The 17,061-nt window shown below is 66.3% G+C and overlaps 3 protein-coding genes across 6 annotated transcripts in view; 2 read left to right on the plus strand and 1 right to left on the minus strand.

Moving 5' to 3' along the window:
* Nucleotides 1-1,476, plus strand: part of RNF19B (ring finger protein 19B) — a 25,582-nt gene extending 24,106 nt beyond the window's left edge. For both annotated transcript variants that reach the window (XM_074563215.1, XM_074563216.1), the window contains 2 exons: nucleotides 92-223; nucleotides 705-1,476. In XM_074563215.1, coding sequence (XP_074419316.1) covers nucleotides 92-223; nucleotides 705-1,173 — 601 coding nt within the window. In that variant the 3' untranslated portion in view covers nucleotides 1,174-1,476. The remainder of the gene's footprint in view (nucleotides 1-91; nucleotides 224-704) is intronic.
* HPCA (hippocalcin) overlaps nucleotides 1,471-17,061 on the minus strand; it is a 27,631-nt gene continuing 12,040 nt past the window's right edge. Inside the window, exons 1-4 of one of the 3 annotated variants that reach the window (XM_074563226.1) lie at nucleotides 8,665-8,781; nucleotides 6,736-7,190; nucleotides 5,982-6,087; nucleotides 1,471-5,690 (exon numbers count right to left, since the gene is read on the minus strand). In XM_074563226.1, the coding sequence (XP_074419327.1) occupies nucleotides 5,593-5,690; nucleotides 5,982-6,087; nucleotides 6,736-7,113 (582 nt within the window). In that variant the 5' untranslated portion in view covers nucleotides 7,114-7,190; nucleotides 8,665-8,781 and the 3' untranslated portion in view covers nucleotides 1,471-5,592. Of the gene's footprint in view, nucleotides 5,691-5,981; nucleotides 6,088-6,735; nucleotides 7,196-8,664; nucleotides 8,782-17,061 lie in introns of those variants that run through there. The other 2 variants (XM_074563225.1, XM_074563224.1) reach the window with 2 other exon arrangements.
* On the plus strand, nucleotides 2,733-4,798 carry TMEM54 (transmembrane protein 54). Its single transcript, XM_074563227.1, has 6 exons — nucleotides 2,733-2,745; nucleotides 3,342-3,535; nucleotides 3,918-3,977; nucleotides 4,153-4,341; nucleotides 4,422-4,556; nucleotides 4,706-4,798. The coding sequence occupies exons 1-6, from the start codon at nucleotides 2,733-2,735 to the stop codon at nucleotides 4,796-4,798; spliced, it is 684 nt and encodes a 227-aa protein (XP_074419328.1).

Raw genomic sequence — 17,061 nt, forward strand, 5'->3', positions numbered from 1 at the left:
GGCTCTCTTGCTTTCCCGTGATGAACGGTGACTGGTTGGTGCTCCTCGGAGACCATCTAAGGCGTTTCTGAGGAATCTTCCTCTCTTGCAGGCTAGAAGTTCAGGCAGATGTCCAGAAGGAGATTTTCCCCAAAGACTCGGTCAGCTTAGGGGCTATCAGCGACAACGCCAGCACTCGAGCCATGGCTGGTTCCATCATCAGCTCCTACAACCCCCAGGACAGGTAGGAGGACATGCGATGGTGAGAAGAGTGTTGGTAGTGGGTGTCCTGGAAGAATCTGTGCTCCGTGAGGCGCTGCTGTGGGTGGCGAGGTGACTGGAGTTGTACCAGCCTGCGCTTCCGGAGCGGGCAAGTGGATCGATCCCTTTACTCACACAGGAGGAGGACTGGGATAATCTGGGAGCAGCCTCCATGCATGGGTGGTGTGAAGGCTGAGGGGATCTGCAGCCCAGGACCCTCGAGGTCTGTTCCTGGCTGCTCGCGGAGACTCTGCTGCTTTCCCAGTTCAGTTCCTGGCTCACAGCCTGGGGGTGAACTCGGCTGAGCAGCGAGTGCTGCTGTTTCCCCGACGCCGTGGGGTGATGAGCAGCATCTTGCTCGTGTCTGGGAAGCGCGGTCTTCCCGGTACAGTGATGCAGTGCCCGCTGGGGACCCAGTCGAACCCAGTAACTGCCCAGCAACGCACTGGTGCTTGTCTCTGCAGGGAGTGCAATAACATGGAGATCCAGGTGGACATCGAAGCCAAACCAAGTCACTACCAGCTGGCCAGCGGCAGCAGTACGGAGGACTCTCTGCACGTCCACACCCAAATGGCAGAGAATGAGGAAGAGGAGGAGGAGGAGGAAGAGGAGGGTGAGCAGGGGCAGACGTGCACACACCAAAGCTGTGAGCAAAAGGACTGCATTGCCAGCAAAACCTGGGACATCACCCTGGCCCAGCCTGAGAGCATACGGAGCGACCTGGAGAGCTCCGACAGCCAGTCGGACGACGTGCCAGACATTACCTCGGACGAATGCGACTCCCCCCACTCTCAGACTGCCGCGGGCTGCCCACAGACCCCCAGAGCTAGAGGTGCCGAGAGCCCAAGTGCCCACCTGAGCCACTGTGCCCAAGCCGAGGGCTGCAGGCTGGATGAAATGGTCAAGCTGGAGTGCATCGAAGCCAGAGTATGAAGTGGCCTCTGGCTGTGAAAAGCACACTCGCTGTCATTGCATCTTTTGGGGCAGGGTTGTGTCCGTGTTGGCTTCTGTCTGCGATTCTCCAGCCGGCTCCCCAGCCTCGCCTCGGGGAGCTGCTGTTTCTTACGTGACGAAAAAGAAAAAGGAAAAAAAAAAAAATATCCCCCGCCCTCTTTTTGTTTTAATTTATTGGTTCAAGCTCTGTGAGGTGCGTAAGAGTGTAAATATGTACATGTGTCTGTATGTCTGCAAACATCCTAAGGGACTATTTGAATAAAGACTCTGGTTGTCATTCGACTCGCATCCAGCTCCTCCTTTCCCAAGGTGCACGGTGAAATCCTCTGCCTGCCTTTGCCCTTTGCTCAGCCGTTTGTAAACGCTGCCCCAGCCCAAGGCACGGGGAAAATGGGGGCATCTCCTCTTCTGCCTCTGGGGAGGGGTGTGACAAGGCGACGGGGACGGCGCGGTGCCGGGCAGGGCTGCGGTGGCTGGACCTGCTTTGTCCCGAAGCGGAGCTGTGTCAGTTCTCCCCGCTCCCTGGGCGCCAGAGCTGCGGACGGGTTCGGGGAGGGGAAGGATGGGCACTAATGCTGCGCTGAGCCCAATTCCTGGCGCCGCTGGGTGCAAGGGCTCCGAGGAGGCCGAGGGCTGGGCCGGTGGCTCGGGCCGGCTGTTAGGGACAAGTGTCTTTGAGCCTCTGCCTGGACCAAGCCCTTCCCCAGACCCGTCTCGGGAGCCAGGACTGCGTTGCTGTCCCTGTAATTAAATTGTTGGTGCCTCATGTCTGTAACGAGCTTTGCAGAGAGCGTCGCTTAACAAGGACGTCCCGTGAGCGAGGGAGGGCTGCCCAAAGCACCCCCGCGTGAGCAGGGCTGGGCTGCTCTTCGCGCAGCCGCCTCGGCAAGCCCTTGTCCCCCGCCCCTCGCTCTCTCTTGCTGTCAGTAACTTCCCTGGAAGCTTCATTTGGGCGTTTGCCACCAAACTGGCTCCTGAGTCACCTCCTGGGAGGTCGGCGCCAGCCCTGACCCCTCTGCTTTTCCCTCTCTGTGCGGGTCCATCCCTGGTACCTGACGATGCTGGTCTCTGGTCCAGCAGCATCCCACCCCCAGGGGCTTCCCCTTCCCAGACCCTCAGCCCTTGGACCTGCCTGGCCGGATCCCAGTCTGCCGCCGCCGCCGCTTTAGGGTGTTCGACCCGCGCGTGCTGGGGAGGCGGAGGTGGCGGGGATGGCTGGGGCAGGGGACGAGGCGGCGTGGTGTGGTGTATCGGCACAGCATGGCCGCCGGCTCGGCAGCAAGGGGAGTGCAGGGGTGGGGACAGGGCTGCGCTTCCCCTCGGCGGAGGCAGGCGAAGGTGGAGTTATCCCTTTGTTCGTCCTGGGGAGCTGGTCCGACAGGAACTGGAGTGGCGGTGGGGTGCAGCAGGCGAGCTCCTCCGGTGGCCTGGTCCCACTCCCGGCCCTGACGGATCCGGCTGCCAACCCGGGCACTGAAGGCAGAGCTGGTCCCGGGAGCATCCAGGGGCTCCGATGGCCTGATCCCGGCCCAACGAAGATGTGTCAAGTGGGTGAGTCTGGGTCTGGTGTGGTGATTGCGATGGGAGGGTGCCCCAGTGCTGTCCGTGGCTCCAGCGCTGCCTTCCTGCAGGGAAACTGAGGCAGGGAGGGAGGGCGGGGAGCCGAGGGGCAGGGATGGAGCTGGGCTGAGCACCCGGGTGACGGCAGGAGACCCACCCGGGGGGGGGTCCCGATGGTGGAACAGCCCCAGTGGTGCTGCGGTCACTCCTCAGACACCGAGAGCCAGCGCTGGAGCCGTCGTCGAGGGGCAGCTGCTCTCCCCAGAGCTTCCTCATCGCTCCGGGGATCCCATCCCTCCCCAGCCCCGTCAGAGACGCCTGTCCCCGTGGCCGCTGGTCCCGCTCTGCCACCCTGGTCCCAGGAGAGCCGGCTGGAGCAGTGGTTTGCATACCTGGGCTACCAGTGGCTGCCACCATGTTGCCTCCTGCACCATCCCCCCACCAGCACGGGGCACATCCTCTGGGGCTGTCCCCAAATGTCCCCTGCCTGTGCTGAGTGTGGTGCAAGGGCAGGAGGGACGGCTCGGTGCCGGGCACCCCACACCGTGCAGCCTCCTCGCCCATCCCTCCTCTCCCCTCCATCTCAGGACACCTCGATCCCGGCAGCCACCAAAGAGTCCTCATGAAAACGGGCCTCATCCTCCTCATCATCGGGCACCTCAACTTCATCACCGGCGCCCTCGTCCACGGCACCGTCCTCCGCTTCGTGGTCAACGCCCGGGACGCCATCTCCCTGCAGTACGCTGTCGCCAACGCCGCCTCCGTCATCTCCGCGCTGCTGGTACCGGGGGCCATGGGGTGCATCTGGGGTAGATGCAGATATATGGAGGGTGGGCAGGAGGTGGGACGCGGGAGGATGTGGGATGGATGTGGGATGGATGTGGGATGGATGCAGGGTGGGCAGGAGGTAGGATGCGGGAGGATGTGGGATGGGCACTGCTCCATCTCCCCTTCCCTGCTCGAAATAAGCCTTTCTAGCACAAAGCGGGGGGGTTAAATGCACAGGGATTTTGGGTGGAGGCTGGGGGAGATGAAGCACTGCCCCCCATGATGCCGAATTGGCCGGGTAAGCTTTCAGGGACAATGTCAACAGGGAAAGGGGACTGACGTCCCTGGGTTGGGCGAGCACCAGGCATCGCTGACCTCCCCGCGCTTCCTTGCAGACCATCTCCTGTGGAATTGCTGCCCTCATGCTGTCCCGGTACCTCGCCCCCGCCGCCCTCGTAAGCACCCCCGGCCCCGCAGCCCCTCGCCCAGCACCCGGCAGGCAGCAGCCATCCCGCGGAGCGTGCACAGCCGCCACGTCCCCTCGCTCGGGGACTGTCCCCAGGGGGGCCTGGACAGGCGGCTGTGCGCGGCCCTGCCTCGCCGTGCTGCCTCTTCTCTCTCCGGCTGCAGAAATGGGCGGTTTTCGCCCTGAGCGCCGGCAGCAGCCTGGGCTGCCTGTGCTGCCTGCTGGGGCTGGCCGTCTCCATCGGGCTGACGCTGGGTAGCCAGGGCCGGGCGCTGCTGGCCCCCTGCGCCGTCAGCGACATCACCCTTGCCCCCATCTCCCGCGAGTGTCCCTTCGATCCCACCCGCGTCTACGTGAGTCCCCCGTGGGCTGTGGGTGCCAGCACTGGGGATGGGGGGGGCGTGCGGGGACCCCATGCCCCGTGTGTCCGCAGAGCTCCACGCTATCCCTCTGGGCCATCTCCCTCCTGCTCGACTCCATGGAGATCGTCTTCGGCACCCGCTGCCTCCTGCTCACCCTCGACCTGCTCCGCCTCGGCTGCTGCTGCCGCGGGGCGCACCGCAGGAAGGTGACTCCTGGTCCCCGGGCTCGGCACCGACCCGCTCCCGTGCAGGGACGGACCCGTCTGGGCTCGGGGGCTCCGGGATAGGGGTAGGACTTGCCGGCCCAAAGCTCTCGGCCCCCGGTCCCGCTCTCAGCAGTCTCTCTGGCTTGCAGGTCTCCTTGCAGGCAGCCCCCGTGGAGAGCCCTGACCCCGGGCAGTGCCTGGGCTTGCTGAGGCTGGACAGTGTGGAAACGGCCCGGCTCTGAGCAGGGCTCGAGGGCCAGCCCCACGGATGGCAGCCCTGCCCTGCCCGAGCATCTGCACAGCCCCACGGCGGGACCCGGCTGCCCCCCAGCCCGGTTATCGGGTGGACACATCCCCTGGACGCCGCCATCCGGAACCTGTGAGCCCATCCCCATGGCCTCGGGCTGCCTGGGGCTGCAGTGAGGGAGGCGACTGGGCTGGATCTGGACCCTGCGGGGAGAAACTTTCCCCTCGGCATCGACGGTCCCTTTCCCACCGCTGACTGCACTGACACAAACTTTATTCTGCAGGTATTAAAAGACCAGAAGCGTGTCCCCTCCCCGCGGCCCCCACCCGTGTGCCGGCCGTGGGGCTGTGGGGAAGGGGCTGGCCCGGCCCCGTGGCCGTGGCAGTGTGTGCATGCGTGGGGGGTGCTGGGGGGCCCCTGAGCCCCCGGCTCTTTGTCCCCTGCGCCCACCGGAGATGCAGCGGTGGCTTCACCACCAGCCTTTCCCACCGGGCTGGGCTGTCCCCCTGCTCCGAGTCCCCGACGCTGGGGGGGGACCGTCCTCGCTCGGGACAGACCCTGCCTCCATCCTTCCGCCGGTCGAGCCAGGGCAGGAGCCCCCCCGGCAATGGGCACTGTCCCCCCTCCGCTCCCCCTTGCCCCAGCCTCAGCCGGGCTCCAGCTCTTTCCCCATGGGGGGCCGTGGGGGGCTCGGTGGCGGGGGCCGCGGGGCAGGGGACAGTGGTGGTGGCCAACTGCAGGGTGGGACGATGGTGGGGGGCCGTGGGGCGCTGTGGGGGTCTGTGGGGCTCAGAGCTGCACGGCGCCGCTGGGGTCGCACTGCAGCAGGCGCACGATGGACGGGTCGCTCTTGGCACCTTTGATGAACTCCTCCAGCGAGAGCTTGCCTGCGGGGGGGACACACGTCTCAGCGTGGTGGCCACCACCCTACCCCGGGTGCGCACACGGGACCGGAGACCTCCCGGCACGCACCGCGGACGCCCACCCGCCCGGGATGAGCACCCCTGGGGTCCGGTCCCGGCCGCGGGAGCCCCCTGAGCCCCTCCGGCTGCCGGGGCTCCCCCCGGCCACGCCGACGGACGTGAGCCATTTAATCAGCGCGCGTGCGGCTCCTTCTAAGACCCCCGGATTTAGCCATGAGACCTTTCCCTTAATCCCCTCCATCTCCTCTCATTTACCGTCGTTATTAGTATCCATCTGTCGGAAGATTTTTTCCGTTCTTTTCTCCGGAGTCGATTCATCTTCAGGCATGTTCATCACAGAGGAGACCATTTTGTAGATGGCCTGGGAGAGGGAGACGGGGATGAGGGTGGGTGCAAGGTGGGTCCCTGTCATCACCCACCTGAGACGGGGGACGGAGCTCTGGGCTTCGCTGCCCTGGGAATGGCGTTTAACACCCTCCCGGTGCCATCAGGTTACGGGGGGCTTTAGCTGTGGATGCCGGCGGCAGCCCCAGGCGAACAACCCGGCTGCGGGAGGCTGCTGGAGCCGCTCCTGCAGGGAGGGGATGCCCACCGAGATGCCACCCAACGGCCTCGACAGTCACCTTCCGATGCCACCAGGTCGCAGTTTGGGCAAGGAGAGCATCTCCTGTCGCTCTGCCGACAACATGTCCCTCCGCCCCGGGGCGCTCAGGGACAGCTGCGCACACCCAGCCCTCCCCAGGACCGCGGCGAGTGGGGCCAGCAGGCTGATGGGGTGACAAAGGGGTGTCCCCAGGACAGCGAAGGACCAGGGGATGCCCGGGGTAGGCTGATCCCTGCAGAGCACAGTGAGCGGCTCTCTGCAGGCAGCGACAGGCTCCTGTCAAGCCTTGCACTGGGGGTGACGCAGGGTCCTGTCTGCATCCCGGGAGGGGACGGCCACCGTCACACCAAGGTGACACACGGGACCACACACCAGGGGCCGCAGCGGGGCGAGGGAGCCCGGTACCTGCACGATCTCCAGCATCTCCTCCCGGCTGATGTAGCCGTTGCCGTCCAGGTCGTACATGCTGAAGGCCCACATGAGCTTCTGCTCCAGCTTCCCGCGGGAGGTGACGCTCAGGGCGATGATGAACTCTCGGAAGTCGATGGTGCCATCGCCGTTGGTGTCGAAGGTGCGGAAGACATGCTCGGCGAACTTGGAGGCGTCGCCATAGGGGAAGAAGTTGGCGTAGATCTTCTTGAACTCCTCCACGTTGAGGATGCCGGAGGGACAGTCCTTCAGGAAGCCCTTGTACCAGCCCTGCAGCTCCAGGTCGGAGAACTCGGTGTTTTCCCGCAGGTCCTGGAGCATCTCGGGGCGCAGTTTGCTGTTCTGCTTCCCCATGACGCTGGGACACGCCAGCCGTCCCGGGGACGACGCTGCAGCAGGGCAGGCGCCTGGCCCGGCTCGGGGGGGTCCCTCTGCGCTACAGGAGGGGAGAGGGACAGGGCAGCGCTCCCTGGCAGCCCCCAGACACACGGGCGGACACGGACACCGATGCGGCCCCCTCCATCCCCGCCGTCCTCTCTGAGCCGTCGGGGCCAGCCCCGGGGACCACCCAGCGCCGGGCAGCGCCAGCCCCCTCGCATTTGCGTAATAAGTCCTTATAGCTCATTTGCATAATATATAGGCGATACATAGCTGGCATCAGGAGGGCAGAGCAGCCTGGGGGAGGGGAAGGGGCTGGATTCGGCCCCGGCAGTGGGCTGGCTGGGGCTGTGGGTCCAGCCCAGGTTTGGGGCTGGCCGGATCTGGGTCAGCTCCCTTGGAGGGAGGGTTATTTTCAGCTCCTCCACTGCCTCCGTTAATATTTGATGCCTCTGGCTGGCACGGGAGCCCCAGGGAGGGCCGGGGGGTGCAGGTCTTTGCTCGGGATCCCCCCCCTGCCTCAGGGTGCTCACACCCCTGGGGGACCCGGAGCACCCCATCCTGCCGGGGCCACCCCCGAGGAGCGCAGAGGGGCTGGGAGGACGCCAGGGTGGGTGCCCAGCATCTGGCCACACACCCCGGGTGCTCACGCCGGGGGCTCTGGGGGGGACCTTGACCCGCTGCCCCCCACCCCAGGCTATGTTGTGGCCCCTGTGTGGGGATAGGATGGGCTCGGGGGGGTACACGGGTGCGTGGGGGGCTTCAGAGCCTGGAGCACCCGCTGTCTTACCCAGGGTAGAGAGGGGGCCCAGCACCCCTGAACCCCCTTCCTTCGGGATCACAGGGTGAACAGGACTCCCCAAGAGGAGCCTCCCAGCAGGGCTGGAACCCCCAGTCAGGCGGGACCGGGACCCCACAGCGTCTCTCCATCGCCCCCCATCACAGCCCCATCCCCACTCCAGCAGCCCAGGGGAGGATCTGCACGTCCCCACCCTGCTCAAGGGCCCCAGATGGGCCCCCCCGGGGCTGGCACGACCCCCAGCCCCATTGCCCGGGGGGATTGTGCCCCCTCCTCACTGCCCGGGGCAGCTCCCGCCGCTGGGAGGGAAGCCCCCGGGGGGGTCAGCACCCCGAGAGGGGTTTGCAAGGACCCCCCCAAAGCGGGCACCTCCGGAAGGGTGGTTGGGCACCCCCAGGGAAGATGCTCCCAGGGCGGGGGGGGCTACAGGGGATTTCCCCCAAACCGGGCACAAACCGGAGAGAAGGGGGCTGCCGGCGACACACCCAAGGAAAGGTCCCCCCGGGGGGGGTGGATTAAAGGACACCCCCGTAAAGATGTGGCGGAGCGGGAGGGGGGCACAGAGCATCCCCGATAAGATGCGGCGGGGCGGGGGGGGTTTCTGCAGCCGCCGGCGGGGAGGGACGTGCCCGGGGGCTGGGTATGTGCCGGTGCCCCGGTCCCCCCGGTCTCACAGTGCCCCCCGATTGCCCCCCCCGCCCCGGACCCCCATCCCCGCCGCCTCCTACCTGCCCGGGGACGAGCCGCCGCCGCCGCCGCCGTGCGCCAACGCAGCCGGGAGCGCCCGCCGGTAGTGCCCGCCGCAGCGCCGGGCTGCGGGGGGGCACCGGCTCCGGGGGGCACCGCCGCCGGGTGGGGCACCGGCGGCACCGGCAGCAGCCCCGGCCCCTGCCCCGGGAATCTCCGCCCGCGCCGGGGCCCCACGTACGCCCCCAAACCCCCCGGGACACTGCCCCACGCAGCTCCCGGCCGTGGGGCTGGGGGTGCAGCCCCCGGTCCCCCCCCCAGCCGGGCTCTGGGGTGAGGGGGAGACCCCCATGGCACTGGGAAGGGCTGGGGCAGCTCTGGGAGCACCGGGGCGTTCTGGGACGCTGGGAGCACTGGGAGCGCTGGGAGCACACCGGCATTGCTGCGTCGGCACAGCAGAGCTGGGAGCCGGGGCCTCGAGCCACCTGCAGACCCTGACCCCCCCACACTGCGACATGTCCCTGGTCAGGTCTTCAAGGGCTCCGTTACAAATGTCACTTGTCCCTTCTGTGGGTGCCGTCCCGCCCCGGGCTGCCATGAGGCGGGTGGGATGGGGAAGCACAAGGGTGTGTGACACACAGAGCCCCGTGCGGGCGCCTCTTTGGGGACCACTCTCTCCACCATGTGCCACCCCTGCCGTCACACCTGCCTGTCCCCATCCTGTCCCCTCGGAAAGAGCCGCTGCACCAGGACACGGTCCAGGGTGGTCCCCGCAGGGACAGAGCGAGCCAGGGGCCGCGGGGATCCCCCACACGTGCCTCGGGCATCCCCGGCTCCTGGGCACAAGCTTAGCCGTGACCTTCGTGTGGTGGCCCAAGAAGGTGCCAAGCCAAGTGTTCTGGGTCTAGAAGGGGACATTTTGAGTTGAGTGTCCCCGGCACGCGGCCGTGGGGACGCGATGTGGCATCCCAGCGTCCTCAGCCCTTCCAGGGGCTGGAGCAAAGCAGCTTTCGGCAGCTGCTCCCAGCACTGGGAAAAGGCTCTGGTGGAGACAGATGCTCACTGTAAGGAGGTGCCATTCCCGGCAGGTTTTCCTGCGTTCCTGCACCAGCTCCGTCCATTTGCAAAGCCCAGGATTGTTCAGCGATGCCGCGGGGAGCAGATGGCGGGGGCAGATGGGAGGAAGAGGCACTCTTCTCCCAATTACACAGATAAACATGCATAAAGTGATTAAACCCACAGCCCCGGCACTGGTCTGGGGGGGAATGGGGAAGGGACTGGGGTGGCTGCGGGAGAAGGGGGAGCTGGGGGGGAGGACCGCTTGAGAGATGCAGAATGTGGCTAATTCACCCCAAAATCTGCTGGGAACCGAGGTCAGTGGGGCTGAGAGGCTGCAGGTGCCTGTTGAGGGAGACCTGGCACCTCGGGGCCCAAAACGCCAACCTGCAGCGGGGCAGGAGCCAGCGACCGCCCTGACAAAGCGGCCAAAATCCACGGGCAAGTTCTGAAATGCCGGTGGGCAGCGTTTGCCCAAACCGCTGCTGGGCCGGCGAGGGGACCCAGCCCAGCCTGCGGCGTTGGCCCGTGGGGACCACGGGGACCTCGCTGTGCCACAGGAACAGGCAATAAAGGCAATATCGGTCTCTCGTTGCGGGTTTTCCCCCTTTTTAACAGCCTCGCGCTGGTGGCACTGCCCTGCCTGTTGCTGGAGGGCTCTGGAGGACCAGGGACCTGCACGGGCGCCTTCCTGCCCTTCACCTGCCTCTCGGCACTGAGCATCCTCCTGCGTGCTGCCGTCTCCCCGTCGATTCCTTCTCCCTCTCCACGTAGCAGCAGCCGTGTCCACGTTCCTGTCCGTGCCCATGTCCCAGCCCGAGGGGCCGGTGGCTCCGCAGGGCTGGGAACGCCCGTGGGATCCGAGCAGGAGTCTCGCGCAGGACCAGCATTGAGCCCACGGGGTGTTTTGGGAATGGGATCGCGCTGGAAACAAGGGAACGGGCGATGAGAGCTGCTGCGGCGGCGGCGTCTCCCCCCATCCCACGTAAGAAAGATGTTTGGAGGTGGTTATGGGGTGGGACTGGGACCGGGACCCTGGCATGAGCAGAAAGGGGAGAGATTTGTGCCCTCGGGGCTGAAGGCACCCCGGGGGGCACGAGCCAGGCAGCCCCCGCGCTGGGCGATGCCCCCACACGCCGATGTGCTGAGGCTGGGGGAAAAGTTGGGCCCCCAAGGTGGGGGTGCCATTTCCCCTCCGATAATCCTCATATCTATTTTAATCCCGCTCTGCATGAGTGGCAGAGGGCACAACTGACGCAGGCTGATTTGAAAGGATCCCATTTCTGCCTCAAACCCGGCCCTAAACCCACCTAATCCCCTGCGCTGGAAAGGATTGCAGGGGGGAGAGAGAAGATAATGTGGGGCACAGGGGGCACGGGCAGGGCCGGACTCTGCCATCAAACACTCAGTGATTTACAGGGTCCCCAGGGCTGGGGGCAAATGACCCCCAGCCCATCCCCTCCGGCTCCTCACCCCCTCCGCCCCGCAGCCTTGTGGTTTTTCGGCACGCAGCCCCCTCCATCGCCCCGTGCTCCTTGCAGCCGTGGCTGATGCTCCCACCGGTGGGTTTTGGGGCTCAGCTGTGTCACGGGGAGCAGGACCGTCCCCCCAGGGCCCCAGAATAGCCAGGGCAGGCAGCAGCGCTGCCTCGGGGCTGGCTCCCGCTGGCCCCAGCCTTGTGGCCAAGCCGAGATGCTGCCAGGAGGATGCTGAAATGGCCGCGGGCACCGCTGCGATGCCTTCCCCACCGCCAGCGGGGAGAGACGTGGGGTGTCGGCATGCCCTGGCTGGGAGATTCCCCCTCCTCTTCCTCCTCCTCCTCCTTCTTCTCCTCCTCCTCCTCCTCCTCACAGGGATTTCTTCGGGAATTTCCTGCGTTGCCATAGCAGCCATGAAGCCCTGGAGGCTTCACTGCAGCAGGGCTGGGTGGGATGGGGCTGTGGGGAGACCCTGTGCCCTGCCCAGGGGACACGCACCCCCCACCGAGCATGTTCCCGTGCCCCAGGGCACACGTACACACAGGGAAACCGTGTCCCTGGGGCGCACAGCTCCGCACACACGCATGCGCACAGGGCAGCATGTGCTGGTGTCACATTTGGCCTGGCCTTGGCTGCTGTCCCCAAGCCGGTGGGGCTCGGTGGCACCCGGCGTGCCAGGGCTCGGCACACCGTGGTGGGACATGCAGGGTCTTTGGTGATTTGGGCTCCAGCATCGGCCACCCCGGCCCCACGTGCCCACGGGAGCATCCATGCATCCAGGGTGGCACAGGAGGAGCCCGGCCATGGCCGGGGCGGCTGTGGCTGCCCCGGGACCGTGCCCTAAGGAGGGTGAGTGCCCGGCAGACAGACAGGCGTCGTCCCCACAGCCTGCTGGGGCACTGGGACGCACTGGGAGGGGAGAGGGGCAAGAGGGGCTCAGCCCCTGGCTGTACCAGCAAACCCAACCAGGGTCTCCCCCACGCCCCGCAGCCCCCTCCCTGAGGGCCCACACCGGCCCCAGAGCTTGTCCCCGTCCCCACGCCACGCAGGGCCCCGTGGAGGACATGGTGAAGGTAAGCGGAGCCGCGGCGGGGGCGCAGGGCAGGGGCTGCAGGAATAGCTGAGGATTAAGAGCAAATGCCCAGATAATGAGGATCTTTGGTAAAAAGCCCATTTGTATAATTTAAATCTCTAATAGGCTTCCTGGAATACAAAGCCCTTTGTGATGCCCGATCTCATCTGGATCAGGAGCCGATCGCTCACTAAATCTTGACTTAGCGCCGCGGGGATGCAGGGACGTTTCATAATGGAGTGGCTCCGTCCCCACGTCCCCACGTCCCCGTGGTGCCCACGCTGCTGCCCTGGAGCACGTACAGCTCACCTTGCCCACGCAGCCAAGGTCGGGGCTCCTGGGGACAGGAGCCCTGGTCCCTGTGGGGCACACGCGCGTTGGCACCTGGACACGTGTGTTCAGCAGCGCCGTGACACGGAGCTGGGCCACGGGTTTGGGGCAGTTTGGGCACAAGTGGGTCCCCAGCTGTATTTTCAGCTGGGGTCGGGGGGGCTGGAGGAGTGTTGGGAGGGGAGATGTGCTGTGGGCATCCTGGTGACCAGCTTTCTGTGCCGCCTCCCCTGGCATGGTCTGCAGAAGCGCCAAACCTCTAAGGCTTTCCCTGCCACGGTGGCAGGTTGTCACCATGCCCAGAGGGTCACAGGGCTCCCTGAGCCGTGGTGGGGACAGCCCCTGGCCGGGGTCTGCCCCAGCTCGTCCTGCCTGGGGGTTTCGGGGGTGCTGGCGGGGAGGGCGGCCGGGACGTGCCCAGGGCTGGCTCGGGGGGGGCTACAGCTCGTCCCTGCTGTATCCCACCATGGGGCTCGAGGGCTGCGGAGGTGACACTGCCATCCCGGGGAGGTCACAGCCCGCTGAGGTGGGCACGGGTGAGACCGCGGGGTCTGGCGCTGGGGCAAGGAAGAGGGCGCCCAGAGGGGTCCAGACGCAGCCTTGACCCTCGTCCCCCCGCCCTCCCCAAGGACCAGCGGCGTTAAACACCGTCGCCACTGTCGCCAGCGCCACCGCTGTCACCAGTGCCACCAGTGCCACCAGTGCCACCGCCACACGCGAGTCCCGGGCTCCCTCTCGCGGCGTCTCGCCCCATCTCACGGGGTGACCGAGGAGCCACGGGGACCCGGGGGGGTCAACGGCAGCGGGTCCGGGGGGCCTGGGCGGGGGGCGCCGACCGGGGGCACGGAGCCGGGAGGGAGACTCCGAGCCGGGGGGGGCCACGCTCCCATCCCCGCCGGGCCCCAGCCCCTGCGGCAGGACCCCGCGGGACGCGCCTGGGCCTGGGGCCGGGGGGGGTGGGGGGTGTCCCTTCTCGGGGGGCCCGGAGGGACTGGGGGGGGGCGGGGGCGGCCCCCCCGGGTCCGGGCCCGCCGCGGGGTGTCGGCAGGTGGCAGCAGCGGCCTTCGGCAGCGCCGGTCGGCGGGCGGCACCCCGGCACGGAGACCCCGCCAGCCTGGCCCCCCCCGCACCCCCCGGCACCCAAACAGCACCCCCTGCACCCCACAGCACCCCGCCAGCCGGGCAGCCGGCACCCCACATCACGCCACATCACCCTGCGACACCCTGTCAGCATGGCACTCAGCGCTCCACAGCATCCCCCAGCACCCCACAACGCCCCCCTGCACCCCACAGCACCCCACAGCCCCTCCCTGCACCCCACAGCACCACACAACCCCCTCCTGCGCCCCATAGCACTCCACAGCCCCCACCACCACCCCCCACAGCATCCCGTACAGCTCCCCCTGCCCAGCACCGCACCCGGGCAGCCCCCCGGGCAGGACCCCACACACCCAGCACCCTCTGCAGATGCCCCCCCCCCGGCCCCCAGGTCTCCCCACAGCGCTGCTCCCCGTCTCCTGTGACCCCTGCAGTGCCCCCTCTGACATGCAGAGTCCCCCCGATGTGCAGCATCCCCCCAGGGGTATCCGCAGCCGGGCAGGAGCCCCTGGGGGCCGGGGGGGGCAGAGGCCCCGGAGCGGTTCCGGTGAGCAGCCATGCAGGCGATGCGCTGTCAGGAGAGCTCTGCGATGGGGTGCAGGACACCTTCCCCCCGCGGGCTCAGGGCGCTGCAGGGAGGCGCAGGCGATGGCTGGGGGTGGCCGAGACACTCCTGGGGTACGTCTGTGGCTCTGGGGGCCAGGGCTGGCCCCGGGTCTCCTGGGGAGCAGCAGCACAGGGTCCCCCCTATCTGCCGACATCCCTCTGTCCCACCATCATCCCCTGGGGACCCCAGGGCTGGGACTGTCCCTCCTGGGCGACAACTGGAGCATCTCCGCACACCACATCTGTTTCCCTCATGGGCTGCACGGGAGGCAGCCCAGGCCAAAAAGGGCCCCTTGTAATGGCCCTACCCCACAGTGCCGATTTAGGGACAGTCTCTGTGTCACGGGAATCTGATCTCGGTGCTCAGCTCCTGCCAGAGCTCAGCCCAGCATATTTAGGGTGAGGTGGGACAGGACAGGGGGTGGGGCACCAGGAGGGGGACGGCTGGTGGCCTCCCAGGTGTCCATCTGGTGATGTGAGAGGAAAGAGGAGCGACTGGGGAGCTTAAGTGCATAATTAGAGCTGTGACTTAACTGGCACATCAGGGACACGCGATAGGCGTCGTGTGACTTGAATAATGATGTGCCGGCATGGGCGAGGAGGCTCCGCACCACACAGGGAGGCAATGGGAGCCCAGAGGGGACTGGGGCAGGGGGGGGAAGGACACCCCAAAAGGCCTTAACTGGTGGTGGGAAAGGAGAGGGGACAGGGAAGGGACAAGCACAGCATGGCCCGCTCCATGCACCTGGCGGCATCCAGGACCTGCGCCCCTGGAGGGGACCTCAGTGCAGTGGTGATGTCCCAGGGAACCTGTCGAGGATGGTAGACATCACAGGGGTGGAAAAGAGCAAAAGTTTCCCCTTTATTTGGAAAAGGGGAAAGGAAAACCTGGGAATCACAGTGTTAACTGTGTTCAACCTCTGGAAAAATACCAGAACACATCAAAAACCCTCTTGTGGGAGCCTGGGAGGTAGCGAGGAGACAGGGACCAGCCCTCTGGCATCTGCCAGGAGCAACCAGGGCAAAACACTGGCCGTCTTGTGTGCCGGGGTCCAGCCTCAGCTCGCAGTTGGCAGAGGACGGGGTCCAGCACAGCAGCACCTTCCTGAGGCCGGCCGGGCAGTCTGCCTGCGGGGAGTCACTGGTTTTGTGTGACAATCCCTCCATCTCGCGGCTGCCGTGGGATTTGGGGCTCCCCATACAGAGGCAAGGAAACGATGCTGCCAGCAGCATGGAGGCACATCCTGCTGCGACCTCGGCTTTGCATTTCAGCTGGAGCCAGTTCAGCTCCGCCAGCCTTGGAGCCGAGGGCTCGTGGTCCCACTCCGGGTGCACAGCCACGGAGGAAGCACCGGCAGGAGCCTGGCATGCAATGGAGTCTCCTGCCCAGCCTCGTGCTCCGGCGAGGGAAGGCCCAGGGGGAGCAGGAGCCCGGCCTGCAACCACCCCTGCACGGCTGTGCCCAAATCCCGGCTCCATCAGCGGAGCCCACCCACCCCAGCCACCAGTGGCTGCATTCGGAGGGGGTACTGAGCTCAGCACAGGCTGCTCTGGGGAAGGGCTGAGTCCCCCCGCCAGCCTGGGGCTCCCGCTCTTCCCCTGCACCTTCTCCACCGCTCAAGTGGTGAAATTTTAATCTGCTGCCGGGCAGAAGAGGAGAGGGAGGCACCGCGGATACTTCCCTGGGAAGCAGCCGGGTCCAGCCGGGTGCCCCAGCACTGCCATGGGATGCAGCGTGGGCACGGCCCTGGCACCGTGACACAGACGTCGCTCTGGGAATTATCATCTCAAGCCGGGGAAAGAGTGGTGGAATGACGCAGGGCTGGGGACTGGCAGGACAGGGTTGTCTCCCGGCTCTGGTGGAGGCTTTTTAGGTCTCTCTTGGGTGATGGAGGCCTGTCACTCCTTCGGGAAGGGGCTTTGGTTCATGGGGAGACACTGGGAGCTCTGCAGGATCTCCTGTATGCGAGGGGAACCCTCAGCTGGGGCATCTCTCACTGATCCACAAGCACGACCACAGTCTGTGCATGGCTGGAGGGTCCCCAGCACCGCTGCCAGAGGATGGGAAGGGGAAGGCAGCAGCGGCTGCCAACGCTGGGCCTGTCACCGCCAATTCACTCCCCATTTCATCCAGCGTAACTCTGTTGACACCGCTAGTGCAGGGCGGAGAGAAACCACCAGTCCATAACCCAGACTGTAGGGACCAGGCTCGGCGTAAGCGAGAGGACGCCACTGATGCTCCCGGGAGCCCTCAGGCCATGCCGGCTCCCTGGCAGGTGGCAACAAATAAATACCTGGGCCAGACAGATGTCCAGTAAATGATGCTGCCCAGATTCACAGCACAGGCCCCACCGCCTCCTGCCCACAGCGTGGCTGGATGCTCCCAGCCAGACCCGTCCGTGCGTGCTGGGACCAGTCAGCACCCTGAGGCCACCACAGTTAATGGGGCCACCCGGGGCCACCGCAGCAGGACCCTCGCAGGGGCAGGACACCTCATTGCTGGTGGGGCGCAGCTGAGGGCTCGGCAGAGGCGGCGGTGGCCAGAGCAGGGTCCCCCCACCCAGTGATGCACAGTTTGGCAGCTGGTGGCTGAGCTGGAGAAACGGCTTCTGGTGCCTTCAACTAGTTTTACCATAAATCAGAGCGCTGCCAGCTTAATTAACCTGAAGGCACAGCTAATTCCAGCAGCTCATCTAATCCTCATTACCTCGGAATTTAGAGCCCGGTGAATCGCAGGGACTGCGTGAAACCCCAGCGGTAAAATGTCACCGCTGCTGTGCACAGGGGGCTCGTCCCGG

Source organism: Larus michahellis, chromosome 19 (genome assembly GCF_964199755.1).
Source record: "Larus michahellis chromosome 19, bLarMic1.1, whole genome shotgun sequence".
Lineage (NCBI taxonomy): Eukaryota > Metazoa > Chordata > Aves > Charadriiformes > Laridae > Larus > Larus michahellis.

Excerpts from the sequence above, each read along its gene's own strand:
- TMEM54 (XM_074563227.1), top strand. Across the intron at positions 3,536-3,917 it reads CCGTCATCTCCGCGCTGCTG|ACCATCTCCTGTGGAATTGC; the intron begins GTACCGGGGGCC and ends GCTTCCTTGCAG. Across the intron at positions 3,978-4,152 it reads ACCTCGCCCCCGCCGCCCTC|AAATGGGCGGTTTTCGCCCT; the intron begins GTAAGCACCCCC and ends CTCCGGCTGCAG.